The sequence below is a fragment of the Synchytrium microbalum genome, assembly GCF_006535985.1.
Source record: "Synchytrium microbalum strain JEL517 chromosome Unknown SmJEL517_scf0021, whole genome shotgun sequence".
Classification (NCBI taxonomy): Eukaryota; Fungi; Chytridiomycota; class Chytridiomycetes; order Synchytriales; family Synchytriaceae; genus Synchytrium; species Synchytrium microbalum.
This window is the reverse complement of record NW_022158370.1, coordinates 234,780-249,069: the sequence shown is the minus strand read 5'-3', so window position 1 is coordinate 249,069 and position 14,290 is coordinate 234,780. Positions and strand designations below refer to the sequence as shown.

Genomic DNA, 14,290 nt, shown 5'->3' with positions numbered 1-14,290 from the left:
ATAGCCAAAATCGTGGGCCTTGGGATGAGGCAAAGATCAAGTGACTAGTATTACAAACCAATGCAGATTCTTCTATTGGCCATTGTGTATATGCAGCAACAATCATATGACAAATCAGTTTCAACAGTTGGACGTCCAACTGATGCAGGCCTTCGGTTCTGCTCCATTGTACAGAATACTTGGATGCTGTATTTTACCGGTTGTAGAAATGATGCGTCAAATAGTTTGAGTTGAACTCCGTCAATGGGGTTGTTCTGTAGGTAGGAGAAGATCACAAAGATTGCAAACAGATTCTGTAGTCGACATAAAAAGGATAAAGCGGAATTCAACACACCAGGTCCGACCATTCGTTTCATTTATATCACTATATATTTTGCTTTGCTGTACAACTTTAAAGAAAGGAAGCGCTAAAAATCTACGATGAGGATGAAGCACCTCCAGTTTGACTTGCAGCACCGCCCTTCTTCTTTGCAGCCTCAGCCTCCTTCTCCTTTTCAATAATAGCACATATAGCTTCAACCTCATCCAAGTCCAGATTCTTCAATACAGCATCTGACCCCATAACAGCAATTTCAATATTCTTGGCACCAGTTTGCACTACTTCCAACAATGATTTGACTGCGAGTTTGATTGCTTCATCACGCGACATGTCATCCTTGTAATTCTTTTCCAAGAATTCTCGTACGGTTTTGGATGATCGGCCAATGGCGTTTGCCTTCCATGCCGAGTAGATTCCTGAGGGGTCTGTTTGATACAGTTTGGGGATTTTGTCCACGTCGAATCCGATAATCAGGGTGGATATGCCGAATGGTCTGACACCACCGGATTGTGTGTATTTCTGTGTAGACATATAGTCAGTTTTTTGGTGAGTTAATACTTGTTGTGTTGTAGAAACAGACCTGTTGGACACCACCAATGTATTTTGTAATGTATTCGACAGAGACGGGATCTTCTACAGTCAGACGATGACTCTGGCACTCCATTCGTGCCTTGTTGATCAATACTCTTCCATCTGCCGTCAGTCCTACGTAAGTAGAGAGAGCAAATCAGTACATGCTCCCTTCTAGTCTAGTCGTGCACACAACACTCGGAATTTCAAATTTGATTCCGAGTAAAACTTCATTTCAATGGTAAAGGATTCCAACCTACCAGCAAAAGCCATACAAATATGGTCATCTAACATGGCAATCTTCCTGATTGTTCGTGGATCTTGTAATTTCAATACAGATTTCTTTTCAGCACCTAATACTACGACATCCTTTCCTCGTATTCCAACCTGTAAGATTGATGTTTGGTAATAAGTTTTATGTTCAATGAAGAATTGTCTACACGCGCAGCTTGCATATGAATGGCTAGCAGGAAAACTAGATGCATAATGTATATCAAGAATATAATTACCGCGCAAGTTCCCTTTCGGACTGCTTCTAATGCCTAAAAGTTGGGAAATTCAAGTTTAGTGACAAAACATCCAGGACAGTAATGACAAGCTACTTGACGAGGACGTACGTATTCGACTTGGAATAATTGGCCATCAGGAGAGAAGACTGTGAGAGCTCTGTCGTATCCAGACATGGCTTAATGTGTTTGCTAATGTTTGTCAAGTGGTGACGCGTACAGCGATGGAGGATGAGCTGTCGTTTGAAAACCAAACTGGTAAAAGAAGGAGCTCAGACCGACTTTCGAAAATACGAGAGCATTTAATCTGTGGTAGCTGGCAGCTGTGGACACGTGTATATAATTCAAAAAATCTATTGGTCTGAATGTTCCAAGAATGCATCATCATTAAATTATTTTTATGCTCTCATCTCTCATAGTCTCATAGTCCGTTTTTCTATTGAAAGGCCACCGAAAATAGAAGGCCAGGATTAAGCGTCAGATTTGGCAGCATCACGTTCCTCCAGCATCCTCGTGATGTGTTCGGATAGAATGAACTGCTTGAGGACATTAGTCTCAAGATGCTTGGCACCTACGATGACGCGTTACAAACAAGAAATTTTGAGAAATGTTTGACATAAACAGGATTGCATACCTTTGACCTCTTTTAGACACTACAGACAGGGGAGAGAGCAAAATTAATAGATGGCTCAAGTAGGATATTGGAAAATCAACGTGATTTCGACGCGAAAACTTTCCTGTGGTGCCTTGCACCAACATTCAAAAGGTTGAATCATCTCCCACTCAGTAGATGGGTAAAAGAAGGCCAATTCTGTGCCAGCCGGCATGTCCTTGAGAGCAACGACTTTGAGGCCTTGAGTGTCAAATTTGACGTTGGGGTTACATGAGTGGTTTATATACACCAATTCGGAATTGAGTTCAATGTGCTTGTCGGTATCGATTTGAACCGTGGAATACCGCTTCACGTCACTATATGAAGCCAAGAAAGAGTTAATTTGACGAAGCGCTTAACCATTGACCATCAAATACTGGTGATTTTCAGCTTGAACATACCTAATGGACATTGTGTGTTCGAATGATCCGATGACATCTCCCTCTTTTAGAGGCAAAAGATTCACGATAGATGACGTATAGGAACCACTTTCATGCTTGACTCTACGGAAGGGCAGCAAGGTTAGTGATGATGTCAAACAATTGCAACAAACTCCGACAAAACGCTCACTGAAGAGTTGATCCAAAGTGCAATCTGACTCCACTGGTAGGCATGGTCGCTAGATCTGGTAGTTCGCAAGGATTTTAGAAGCGTGGCGGTCGAAGATACGATGGGGAATTTGAGTTTTTTAGAGTAGCGTGCACGAAAAGAAAATTGGGGTGGACAGGATGATGTCAACCAAAGTTGGGGAATTTGGGATTAGCAGATCCGTGGCAAAGAAGGCTACATTCATATGTGTTTAAACGAAATTCCGAAGTTTCATGTTGGAAAGGCAGGTGCCGACAAGAAACACGCTGAACTGGAGTTTTAATGTTTCTTGTCCGGAACTTGATCTTGTCTACGAATAACGTATATTTGCTAGCCACTGGTGCGTCAATACGCGTTTAATGCTTATAAAAAGACATTGACCGGTGCATTTCTTCAAGTTTTGCTCGTGGTGAATCGATTTCCCACGGACTTGAACAAAACCCTCGTCTTTCTTGTATATATGTTTAGTCAGGGCGACTCTACTAGTGACCTACCACAACCTGTACAATCCAGAGCCAGACGTGCCTCTCCCTTGCCTCCTCCTCGACCATCGCTGCTGAATTCCTCGAGAAACGAGAACGAGCAGCAATATAACAACAATTCAACAACAATTCCTATAACATATAGCACTGATTTTATATGGACTATGGAAAACGGCGGGCTCAGGAAGCGGCCAGTCCCGACACAGGATGCTCCTGATTATACTCAACAAGCACAAAACATTTACTCTGGCGACAAATTCGACAAGGCCGAGCTACAATCTTCACGTAGAGGATCTCATGTAAAATCTATGATTTGTGCTGGAATATTTTCCTGCAGAGTTTCTGATACTGATACTACCCTGTTTCTTCAAAAGCTTGGACGATTGGATCTTACAGATATCGTGCTGCTTGGACTGCTCACCGCTGCATCGCTATTTACGCGTCTATACAAGATCAGTTGGGCTAAATATGTCGTATGGTATGAGTGTTGACCAACGCTTGTCTCCATCCTATTCTAACTCATTTAGAACATAGGGTAAGGCTAACTCTGTAGACTCGTGTTCCTCCCTTCTTGGCCTAACTCAACAGGCTAACTGTAGGATGAAGCTCATTTCGGCAAGTTTGCCTCACACTATCTGAAACGAGAGTTCTACTTTGATGTCCATCCTCCACTTGGCAAGATGCTACTCGGTCTAGCAGGCTACCTGGCTGGCTATGACGGAACCTTTGATTTCGAGTCTGGCAAAGTCTATCCAGACGATCTAAATTATACTGGAATGAGAGTGTTTTGTGCTATTTGTGGAGCTACCATCGTCCCTCTGGCCTTCTTGACTGCGTTGGAACTGAAAATGTCGAAACAGGCATCATTTCTGCTGGGTGTTTTTGTTCTCGTTGGTATATCTCGTTTGCACGAGGACAAAAAATGCCAGTATAGACGAAGTTTTCGCTGATGTGACTTCATTAGAATGCTCATTTGCTACCATATCTCGATTCATCTTACTGGATTCTCTGCTACTCATGCTCACTGCCACTAGTGTATACTGTCTGGTGCGCTTTCGAAATGAGCAAGCTGCCAGGTGTGCATCTTTCTTCGGGTTTTTCTGATCGTTTTTTCATCGTTTTGAGTTTTAGACCGTTTTCGAGAACGTGGTGGGGATGGCTTTTGCTACTTGGAATCAATATAGGAGCTGTACTGAGGTAGGACAAAATTTGATTCATTAACGCACCTGGGACTGAGTTATTTTGCATTGATAGCGTCAAGTGGGTTGGTCTATTTGCTATTGCGCTCGTAGGATTGGTAAAAGACGGGATGATTTTCTGAATTTTGAAGAACGTATCGTCCTGATACTCTTTTTCGGACATCTAGCATACTATTGAAGATTTATGGGAGATGCTTGGAGATCTGAAGATGCCTTGGGTAAAAATTGTGCAAGCGGATTAAGTCACTTTGCAAAAAAGGAACAGTTGGCTCATTCTCATTCTCGCTTGCAGAGGACATATCTCAAGCACTGGATTGCTCGAATCTTGTGCTTGATTATGATACCTGTTGCAGTATACATGACATGTTTCCTGCTCCACTTTGCCATTCTGACGAGGAGTGGGCCAGGAGATGCACAAATGAGCTCCCTGTTTCAAGCTGGTTTGATTGGGAATGACTTTGACGAGAACCCTCTTGGTAGGCAGAGTCTTTACGAAACATAGTGAATCTTTTTGCTCACTCCTTTTGGTGTAGAAATCGCCTTTGGTTCAAGAATATCCTTAAAGAACAATGGGCATGGTGGTGGACTCTTGCATTCGCACGTTCAGAGATACCCTACTGGTTCTGAGCAACAACAAGTCACCTGTTATCATCACAAGGATGCTAATAACGAGTGGTATGTGACGAAACCTTGGGGTGTGGAGATTCCTGGTGAAAAATATGACGGAGAACCAGAGTTTCTGGAGGATGGAGCCATCATTCGTCTAGGTTTGGCATAAATTTGCAACCTCCTTCCTTGTATGTTACGGTTGGACTGATGGAGACACTTTTGCTCGGTACATAGTGCATGCTCAAACGACCAGGAATCTTCACAGTCACTCTGCTCATAAGGCGCCAGTTACAACATCTGAATATGAAGTCAGTTGTTATGGTAATTCTACTCTTGGAGATAAGAATGACCACTGGAAGGTCGAGATCGTGACAGTAAGTCATACATACACTGGAAGCTCCCGATGTTTTCTGCGCTGTTAACTTTCTTGCTCTGTTTTGAAAATATAGGATGTGCTGGTACCAGAAACGAAACGAGTTCGTTCTCTGACCACTCAAATGCGTTTCCGACATGTCATGACTGGTTGCCTCTTACGTTCCCACAATGTGATTTTGCCACAATGGGGTTTCAAGCAAGCTGAAGTGCTGTGTCAGAAGGAGGGTGAAGATCTTAGCCCTTTCAACATATGGAATGTCGAGAAGCATATCAACTCTCGATGTGAGATCTCTGAGCATGAGACCAAGTTTTTTTTCTGCCGAATGCCACTTTCGAAAGCAACTAATGTTCCTCAAACCATAGTGCCCCAACCACGAGCAGGAACACCTCGACCACGCTCCTACTTTTTGCATGACTTTGTACATCTGAATGTCGCTATGTGGACGTCCAATAACGCTCTAGTGCCAGATCCAGACAAAGAAAAAGACATATTGACATCTACACCACGCGAATGGCCACTCATGTTGAATGGACTTCGAATGGTTGGGTGGGCAGATGATGCAATCAAGTATTACTTGGTTGGCAATCCGACGACATGGCTTGGATCGACATTTGGATTGGTGGCGCTTGTAGGTCTCATATTAACTTATATTATACGGTGGAGGAGGCAGATACGTGATTTCTTGCCAGGTAATTTGAAACGTTAGATTATCAGTGTTTCTGGTTTTTTTTCTCACTTCCATATTTGCTTTCACTCCTCTTAGAAGAATACAAAGATTTTGCCTTTGCAGTTCACACTGGACTGTTGGGATGGTTTTTGCATTACATGCCCTTTTGGATTATGGGACGAGTGACCTAGTGAGTATCATGTAACTTCAAATTTGCTGAGAAGCAAAAAAATGAGGTCACCTCATACTTGACCAATGCATCATCGTCTTTTCGTCTAGCCTACATCACTACTTCCCCGCTCTCTACTTTGCATTGATATCATTCGCATTCGTCATTGACCACATAAGTATACGGCTTGTACCAAACTGGTGGTCACGGACAATCATCATGTCTGCTATTGGAGCATTAGCTATAGCCAATTTTGTCTATTTCGCGCCATTAAGCTTTGGTTTTAATGTGCCCGCTGCAGATATGAAGGGACGGGAGTGGATTTCTGCTTGGAACCTACTCGAGCCATAAAGGTCAATCATGTATTTAAGGCAGTTTTTGTGGTGGCAAGCAGTTTGTATTATAGTTGCAGTGTATGTTTTTGGCAAGATGGGTAGCATCAATAGACGAAGTAATCATTAAAAAAACCCTGACACTGTTTCTCGGATTTCATTCTCTTCATTGTGAATTCTAACTCACTCAAAACTTAGTAGGGCCGACAAAGGCTATTTGAGCTAACTTTTTAGGAGATTTGAGTAAGAGGCCCATTTTTGAGAAGTCTGCCAACGAGAGTGCCATCTGGCTCTTGGGAAGATGCTATGTGGATTAGGTACTACTTGGTATGACGGAGATATGAGGGGAACAAGCTTCTTGCCTCATCAATAAGTGCTAATCTGTGCCGAGGCTTCATTTGAAAATATGAAACTTGTAAATATTAATCACAAACATTTGACCTAATACAAGACCTTGTGGCCATTTTTTGTGACGAAACCGCGTCACCTTTTGTTTCAAGGTGAAAAGCAAGCGAAAATTTGAACTATAACGTAAACCAATAGTAGATATTTGTAGCTTGTAACGTGATTTATATAAAGCACAAAGAGCAGTAGAAGAGAATAAGAATAAAGATAATCCTAACCAGTAACACGTCCAAGACAAGCCTTTATGGCGTCTCGTGCAAATGGTATATCTAGATTGAGAATGGTCAGAGCCGCAGAAACTAGAGCTTCTTGTAGCCATTAAGAAAAACGACTTACAACTTGCAGAGTACCATAACAGAGCGAGCCACTGCAATATAACCAGGATGATCAATATAAAATTTCCCCAAACCAGCCCCAGAATAAGAGTTGTGACGAGTAACGCCAAGTAAATGACTGTTGCGTAAATCCTTGTTTGATCAAACATCATCTTCAATTGGCGCCTGAAGCCCACAAGGAAGCCTGCGGATAAACAGAGATTAGTTACGATCCTGATAAACTCAGCATTGGAAGGCCAGCGTAACTTCAGATGTGAAAAGCTGGAGAGTCTGGGACAGGTAGTTTCAGCGTAATCACTTGCCTGTTGACAGCAAAGCTAGAATATTCCCCAAGGAGTATAGCACTGCGAAAGCGGCGAACCTTCCTGACAACAGCAAGAACGTCGACTATGACAGAGAATAAGAAAAAATGAGTTTCATGGTGATAGCGACAGCCAAACAACAGCGACAAAAAGTCGATTATGGTTTAGCTTCCGCTGCTATTGAACAGCTAAGATGAAGCTTATAGATAGCTGCGGTTCAATGCAATGCTTACGAAGAAAGAAATAGCAAACCCAGCAATAAAACATATGCCAAAGCCATAGAATCTTTGAGTCCTTGTCAGTTCTACGCCACATACTGCTCCGGTATCCAAATCGCTTCCTGATGAGGTTTAGAAGGAGGAAAATGCGTCAATGACACGAACGCTCTGTTCTGAGGAGTGCATTCAACTGGCGAAACAAGGACACGAATCGGGTCTGCATTCGTTCACATTCGTGGTAATGTTCAATGCGTGAAATTGATGAGATGGAGCTCATAGAAGCTCTGGTCTTGTTCATGATAATGCTTCATGTTTTTGATGTCGGAGTTGGTGGCGGGTCTCTCACCTGTAGTGATAGCTGGAGAACCACCATTGACGTAGTCCTGTATGCTCCTTATACGTGAGGCCATGATATGAATTTGAAGCTCAAGTGATGATCAAAGTCTCGAATCTTGAGTTGTTGACTTCCTTCAAGCGCCGCCTCAAGTCTTTGAATCTGAATGAAGAAGAGAGCTTCAATGCGAAATTCTTGGAATGTAGCTGTCTGCAAATGCTGTGAAGAAATATCTTTTATCGTTAAGCTTACCTCTTTCGTTTACTCACACAGACTCTATCAGAAGTTGGATTTTGAGAAGTTGACGCTTTATCGAACAACTCAAGCTCAACTCTTCAAGCTCTGGAAAGGAACTATCCTTGCATGTTAATCATTGCATTTTACACGTGAATTCATCTCCAAATCACCAGTCGCTAGCTACGTGACTAGCATTAAAATCATTGCAAAATGCACGAGAAGAATCCATACAGAGACAATCCACCAAACTTTATGGAGCTAGCTGAAAGTTACAAATGGCTCAAGCCCCAGTAAGCTATCGCGCACTATGACGCGTCATACCTCCAAATCATCTGACAATCACAAACACAATAGCTTGATACATACTGGACCATCCTCTGCGAACATTGATTTCAAAGATCCTCGCTCCTTACGGTATGATGTGTTGCTTACTTGTAAAAGCCAAGATCGTGAATAGACCATGTACGCATTTTTTGGTTTATAGAGAACTGACATATGCCCTACTATGGAAGGACTTCAATCTACGGTTGGAAATACCCTTGGATTCACTGACGCCGCCTGTACCGAATCGCTTGGATTATATTCTATGTCTCAGGGACTTGCTTGAATGTGGAGATGATGATTCGTATTGTGTGGTCGACTTGTAAGTATATCGCAAAGTTTCGCATGGTTTCTTTGCTAAAAATTGGATGATATCAGGGGAACTGGAGCTTCGTGCATATATCCGCTACTCGGATGTCGAACTTTTTCATCTTGGTCATTCATTGCTCTTGGTATGGCCAAAACCCCCCCGGCAGAACTTCCACGTATACGATCTGTCACTAAATCCTCTTCTAGAATCAGATAGACGATTATACGAATATGCCCTAGAAAACATCAGGAGGAATGATTTGCTGACAAGGATCAATGTCATTCATAATACTTCTGAGGATTTACTACCATTGTTTGTCGACAATCAAGATCAGTGGGTTAGATATGTACACGCTTTGCCATGTTATTTTTTTCTCACTTTCTATAAAATCGTTTAAACTAGTCACATACACGCCATCATGTGCAATCCGCCATTCTACTCCTCATCAAAAGAAATCGCTGCTTTGGCTAGTAACAAAGAGTTGCCACCGTTTGCAGTGAGCTGCAAATCCACGATCCGTCACAACGTCTTTTCGTCCCTCACCTAGATTATTGTTAGGCATGCACAGGAAGCGACGCAGAAATGATTACAGCAGGAGGTGAAGTAGGGTTTGTAACTCGCATGCTGGACGAATCAGCAAAGAATCAAGACATGAAGACTCGAGTAACATGGTATACTTCATTGCTTGGACGTAAAGAGGACGTGAATGTGATTGAAACCCTGTGCAAGCACCGACAAGTGAATCGATTCAAAACCCAGATGGTGAGACAGGCCAAGACTAGTCGCTGGATTGTTGCATGGTCGTGGATTTAAAGCGACTTTTGCTTGAACATCTTGATTGAAAGGCACCTAAATTTGGAAGCAAGAAGAAACGATCTCATAAACCAGCCGTAGAGTTACTGTAGAACGTTTGTGTAAAATTGGATTTTGTGCATAGACTGGCATTAGCCTCACTTTGGAAGTATTTCAATCTACGTTCGGAAATGCCATGGCATTCACTGACACGACCAAAACCAAATCGTCCAGATCACTGCCTTGTTTTAAATGATTGCTGGAGTGGAGAGATGCTGATTCATGATCTGTTGTTAGATTGGATGCAGGGGAATTTTGGCTCAACTTTTCGACGTCGTTAAATAACCATTAACCGTATTCAACTTTTCGATCATGAACATTTATCGCTATTGGTACGCTCGAACTTGCTATTGGGCAAAAATATCCACACCTGTTTGATTTGGTATGTCCTTTCACTAAATATGTCCCTTTACACAATCAGAGCATCAGCTTTACAAATATTTTTGTTGAGAATGTCAACAGGAATTGCTCTCAGACAAGGATTGATGTCATTCATAATATTTCAGACCACTTGCACCATTAATTGTTTCAAATCAAGAGAGATGCATTTGTTTGTTGGATTGCTAAGTTGTTTGCTCACTTTTTCTGCCCAATATCTCCAACTAGTCACTTAACATTATGTGTGATACGCCATTCAACCCCTCATCAACGAAACCCACGGAACTGGCTGGCTATTAGTCAACAAAGTTGCGACGGCTCGCAATCGGTTGCGAATACACCGGTTGTTCCCTATCATTTGTTGCTCTCTTAGTATATTACTATGAGGAATGAACAGGAAGCGACTAGCATGAGGTGAAGCATATTCTATTGCTCGCATGCTGGAAGAAGCAACAAGGACTCAAAATATTAAATAGTCCAGTCACATAGTAAACTTAAATGCTTGTAAGTCAAGAGGATCTGAATGTGATTCAAAACTAGAGTGAAGCACGACAGGTGAATTGGTCCAAAACACAGGTTTGGACAGGCCAAACCGTCGTAGGTTCGTTGCGCGGTTGTGAATTTCAACTAGAGATGAGGTAAGACATATCTTGAAAGCAGAAACCACATCACAAAGCAGCGGTAGACTAACTGTAGTAAATTCTTGCGGTTTATTTGTGTAAATTGAAACTTTGTGTATAGAATATTGGCCTAATAATGTACAGGTTCCCCGTAATAGTCACATGTGGTAGTACAATTGGTCGTAATTGGTCGTAAGATCTATGTGGATGTCATTCCAGTGCATTCGAATACACGTATAGTATGGTCATCGGATGCAGAGGCGAACATGTTGAACCGTGGATTCCATGCGACACTATTCACACATCCTAATGAAGCAAAAATTTGTCAACGAGTGGTCAGGTACGGCAGAAGGAGAACTGCTCACCTGTGTGTCCACTCAACTTCTCAATCAGAACACCATGTTCTCGATGCCAGACATAGACATTATTATCTAGTGTCGAAGGGTTGAATTTAGTCTACAAATATTGACTTGCTAATGCGATGCTTTTTACCTTCGCTTCCAGACAAGATAAAGTTCTGGTTGACACCTCCAAAGCAAGATCTAATTACAAAACGGCCTTGTTGTTGCCCAACAAACTTTTTGAGAAGTCTCCTCTCTTCCAAGTCCCACAAGTGTATCTCCTGTTCAAATATGTATTCTCGAATCAGCATCCACTCATCAAGTATAAAGTTCAATGCACATACCTTGACCGACAAATTGACTAGAACATGCCGAGAGTCGTTTGCAACGCATATCGATGTGATTGAATCTGTTTCTTGTATACACCTATGCCAGAAAAAAATAAGCAAAAATAACGATGAACTTTTGAGGCACTAAGTAAACGACGCTTACGTAGTCTCGGTTCTCGTTTCCAGATCATACAATCTGATCTTCTTCTCATGGCAGATAGCAATCATCTTCTTGCCATCAGGAGTTACTACTAGATCTGTGACTCGCGTGCCCTGCCATCGATGTAAAACATCGCCATCCGTATTCCACATAAATATGTTCTTGTCGTGAGATGCGGAGACAAAACGGTCACCATCGGGAAGCCAAGCGCATGATGTCACATTCTCTGTGTGTCGTGATAGTGTCTGCTCACAGAAGGCCGTCTAATCCAACGAGGGGAGCAAAAGATTTAGTCGCTCAGTCTTTGTCGTGCTGCTCTTTAGACACAATCTGCTGGAACTGACAAAAAAGACCTAGTTTTGCAGACTAACATACCTTGGTATTCCATAACTTGACGAGATGATCATTAGATGCAGTAAGTAGTAGTGAATCGTCAGGACTCCATGCGACGGCAGATACAGAGTCTTTATGTCCGGTCAAGATATGGAGTGGCTTACAGTCTTCAAGACTCCAAATGATGGCAGTGTTGTCTTTGGATGCCGAAGCAAGATACAATCCATTATGAGAAAAGGCAACAAACCAAACTTCATCTGAGTGTTCTTGCAAGACGTGTGTTGTCTCGCATGGGAATTCGTTTCGATCACAAGAGTGGTCGGTATATAGTGAGATGTTGTCTTCGTTCGTGTTATGATACATGCAGCTCATCTTTTGCAACTGTATCGCTTGATCCAATAACGAATCGAGTCTCCGTTCCGGTATCATGACAGCAGACGATATGTGCTCTAGTTGTTGAAGTGGTGTTAAGTGTCAAGGAACTGATAAAGTAAAAGCAAAAATAACGGGGTTCACGTCGAGGATCGTCAGTATACAAATGCGACAACAAAAAACGATCAACATAGTCAGACTGTAAGGACGTACTTTGCACTTCAGCCAAAAGCTCATGCCGGGAGACACCATCAGCACCATCCCAAGCAGCCTTTTTCTTCAAATCATCGACACCAGAGCACATCAAGAAACTAGAGTGCTTCAAGCCGTCAGACATGAATATTCATCAATATAACGTCAAAATCAGATCTCAAACCTAGTCAAAAGATGTAATCTTGGAGCAGTAGCAGTCAATGGCGTCAATTCATTCCTCAATACAATCAATGCCTTCTTCATATCACGTTTCTCTAGTGACTCGAGGTACTTTTGACGCCGCAACAAGAAGAGTACATTCTGCAAGAAATTGTGTGAGTGTCGACGCGGCGTGATCGAGGCATCATATAAACGAAGGATGGAAGCAGAAGCTTTGTTCATTTGAACTTTTCATCCACCTGACGCAAACGATCACCCTCTTCACAATTCTGCAACATACTTGCTGAGCGTTAGAATCAGTGACAAGTGAAGGTAACAAGTCTTCTACTTGTTGCCACTGGCCAGCTAAGACACCAGAGCGAAACTGCGATACAGATGATGATTCTAACACAAAGCCTGATTCTTTCTGCAGCAAATCAGCTGAGGATCTAGGTGAAAAATGCGTTGGCCATGTTCAAAACAAACTTAGAAAAATTGTGGGAGATTGTATGGTCCATGATGTGGGAACCACCATTCCACCAAATTAATATCTATGTCTTTTAGCCGATCACCAAACAATAACTGAAGTAGGCTTACTTGTAACCCATATCCTGTAATGCCTGAATGATGATGCGTACGACTTCTTCATCTCTAGGTGGTCTTTGCTTTGATGCACCATTTGGAGTAGTGGTCGAGTGACCGTTGGCATGAGAGTGAGCGTCCGAAGAGTGTGTTCCGTTAGCAGCCACCATGTCAGACTCTTGCATATCTGAATGGGACGAAGATGAAGATGACCTCCTACGTCTTTTTACAGGCCTAGAGCTTGTAGGAGTTGGAAAGGGCCAAGTATTGGTAGTTGAAGTGTTCTGATGTTCAGAGTTTGAGGAGGAAGGGGTGGCTAGACCACTTGCAGACCGATGTTCCGAGTCGTCGTGGTTTCGTTTTGAAGGAGACGCCACTGCTGATAAACTATACCGTCCAGTAAAATACTGTTGGGGTTGTCGTCCAAGTTTCGGTGGTGGATTAGGCACTCTATATATAAAAAGAAGATTGCTCAACGTCTACTGACGAAATGTAGTGAATTGTCTATCACGATTCGGTGTTAATCTATTCGCAATCCTTATATGGAAGGGTCGATGATGTGCCGTCTTGTTTTTGCCATTCAAAACAGCTGACAACTCACAGATGCTGCAAATGGTGAAGAAAGGGAAGGTGTTTGATCTCATAAGTCGCGTGTCTTGTACTTAAGACGCATAATTTCGTTGCACATCGTTGTTTCGACCGTGAGAATGCAAGCTAAACGGGACGAGTTGGGCGATATCTCTCTGAATTCGCAGGTTCATGTGAATCCTTGTAAATTCTACTATACCTTTCGCGTAATTCATGAAAGGATGTCGCCTCCACCCTGGTTGTTTTGATATTGTAATGTGCTCATCGTGGTTTCTCGAAAGAAGTGACAAAGACTCAAGACTCTCGTTTTCGAGCCCAAAGGATAAAGAAACGTCAAAGAGAGACCTGAATATCATTTTATAGGTATCGAGTCATCCATACATCCGTCAAGCAGTGTCTCTTCCCTATTGAAAATCAAGTGTTTGCCCCGCTTGCTCAAAACACGACAACGAA

At 42.5% G+C, this 14,290-nt stretch overlaps 6 protein-coding genes across 6 annotated transcripts; 2 read left to right on the top strand and 4 right to left on the bottom strand.

Moving 5' to 3' along the window:
* Positions 1 to 415: 415 nt before the first annotated feature.
* On the bottom strand, positions 416 to 1,572 carry SmJEL517_g03756 (uncharacterized protein; the record flags this gene model as incomplete). Its single annotated transcript, XM_031169684.1, has 5 exons — positions 416 to 838; positions 900 to 1,024; positions 1,150 to 1,276; positions 1,399 to 1,431; positions 1,507 to 1,572. 5 exons carry the CDS (start codon positions 1,570 to 1,572, stop codon positions 416 to 418), a joined length of 774 nt encoding a protein of 257 aa, XP_031024352.1.
* A 293-nt stretch (positions 1,573 to 1,865) lies between these two features.
* Positions 1,866 to 2,661, bottom strand: SmJEL517_g03755 (uncharacterized protein; the record flags this gene model as incomplete). Its single annotated transcript, XM_031169683.1, has 4 exons — positions 1,866 to 1,966; positions 2,153 to 2,364; positions 2,449 to 2,550; positions 2,618 to 2,661. The coding sequence occupies 4 exons, from the start codon at positions 2,659 to 2,661 to the stop codon at positions 1,866 to 1,868; spliced, it is 459 nt and encodes a 152-aa protein (XP_031024355.1).
* A 434-nt stretch (positions 2,662 to 3,095) lies between these two features.
* SmJEL517_g03754 (dolichyl-phosphate-mannose---protein mannosyltransferase) lies at positions 3,096 to 6,488 on the top strand (the record flags this gene model as incomplete). Its single annotated transcript, XM_031169682.1, has 15 exons — positions 3,096 to 3,416; positions 3,492 to 3,590; positions 3,652 to 3,666; positions 3,717 to 4,011; positions 4,082 to 4,193; positions 4,249 to 4,314; positions 4,372 to 4,414; positions 4,484 to 4,534; positions 4,609 to 4,792; positions 4,850 to 5,083; positions 5,160 to 5,299; positions 5,375 to 5,582; positions 5,664 to 5,990; positions 6,065 to 6,158; positions 6,248 to 6,488. 15 exons carry the CDS (start codon positions 3,096 to 3,098, stop codon positions 6,486 to 6,488), a joined length of 2,430 nt encoding a protein of 809 aa, XP_031024354.1.
* Positions 6,489 to 7,350: 862 nt separating this feature from the next.
* On the bottom strand, positions 7,351 to 7,826 carry SmJEL517_g03753 (uncharacterized protein; the record flags this gene model as incomplete). Its single annotated transcript, XM_031169681.1, has 3 exons — positions 7,351 to 7,393; positions 7,512 to 7,596; positions 7,745 to 7,826. The coding sequence occupies 3 exons, from the start codon at positions 7,824 to 7,826 to the stop codon at positions 7,351 to 7,353; spliced, it is 210 nt and encodes a 69-aa protein (XP_031024349.1).
* A 684-nt stretch (positions 7,827 to 8,510) lies between these two features.
* SmJEL517_g03752 (uncharacterized protein) lies at positions 8,511 to 9,836 on the top strand (the record flags this gene model as incomplete). Its single annotated transcript, XM_031169680.1, has 8 exons — positions 8,511 to 8,590; positions 8,655 to 8,714; positions 8,785 to 8,943; positions 9,000 to 9,073; positions 9,138 to 9,264; positions 9,334 to 9,427; positions 9,490 to 9,693; positions 9,777 to 9,836. The coding sequence occupies 8 exons, from the start codon at positions 8,511 to 8,513 to the stop codon at positions 9,834 to 9,836; spliced, it is 858 nt and encodes a 285-aa protein (XP_031024348.1).
* A 1,144-nt stretch (positions 9,837 to 10,980) lies between these two features.
* Positions 10,981 to 13,937, bottom strand: SmJEL517_g03751 (uncharacterized protein; the record flags this gene model as incomplete). Its single annotated transcript, XM_031169679.1, has 11 exons — positions 10,981 to 11,087; positions 11,147 to 11,212; positions 11,274 to 11,403; positions 11,467 to 11,548; positions 11,615 to 11,874; positions 11,987 to 12,393; positions 12,530 to 12,627; positions 12,693 to 12,829; positions 12,969 to 13,116; positions 13,265 to 13,699; positions 13,912 to 13,937. 11 exons carry the CDS (start codon positions 13,935 to 13,937, stop codon positions 10,981 to 10,983), a joined length of 1,896 nt encoding a protein of 631 aa, XP_031024351.1.
* Positions 13,938 to 14,290: the final 353 nt, after the last annotated feature.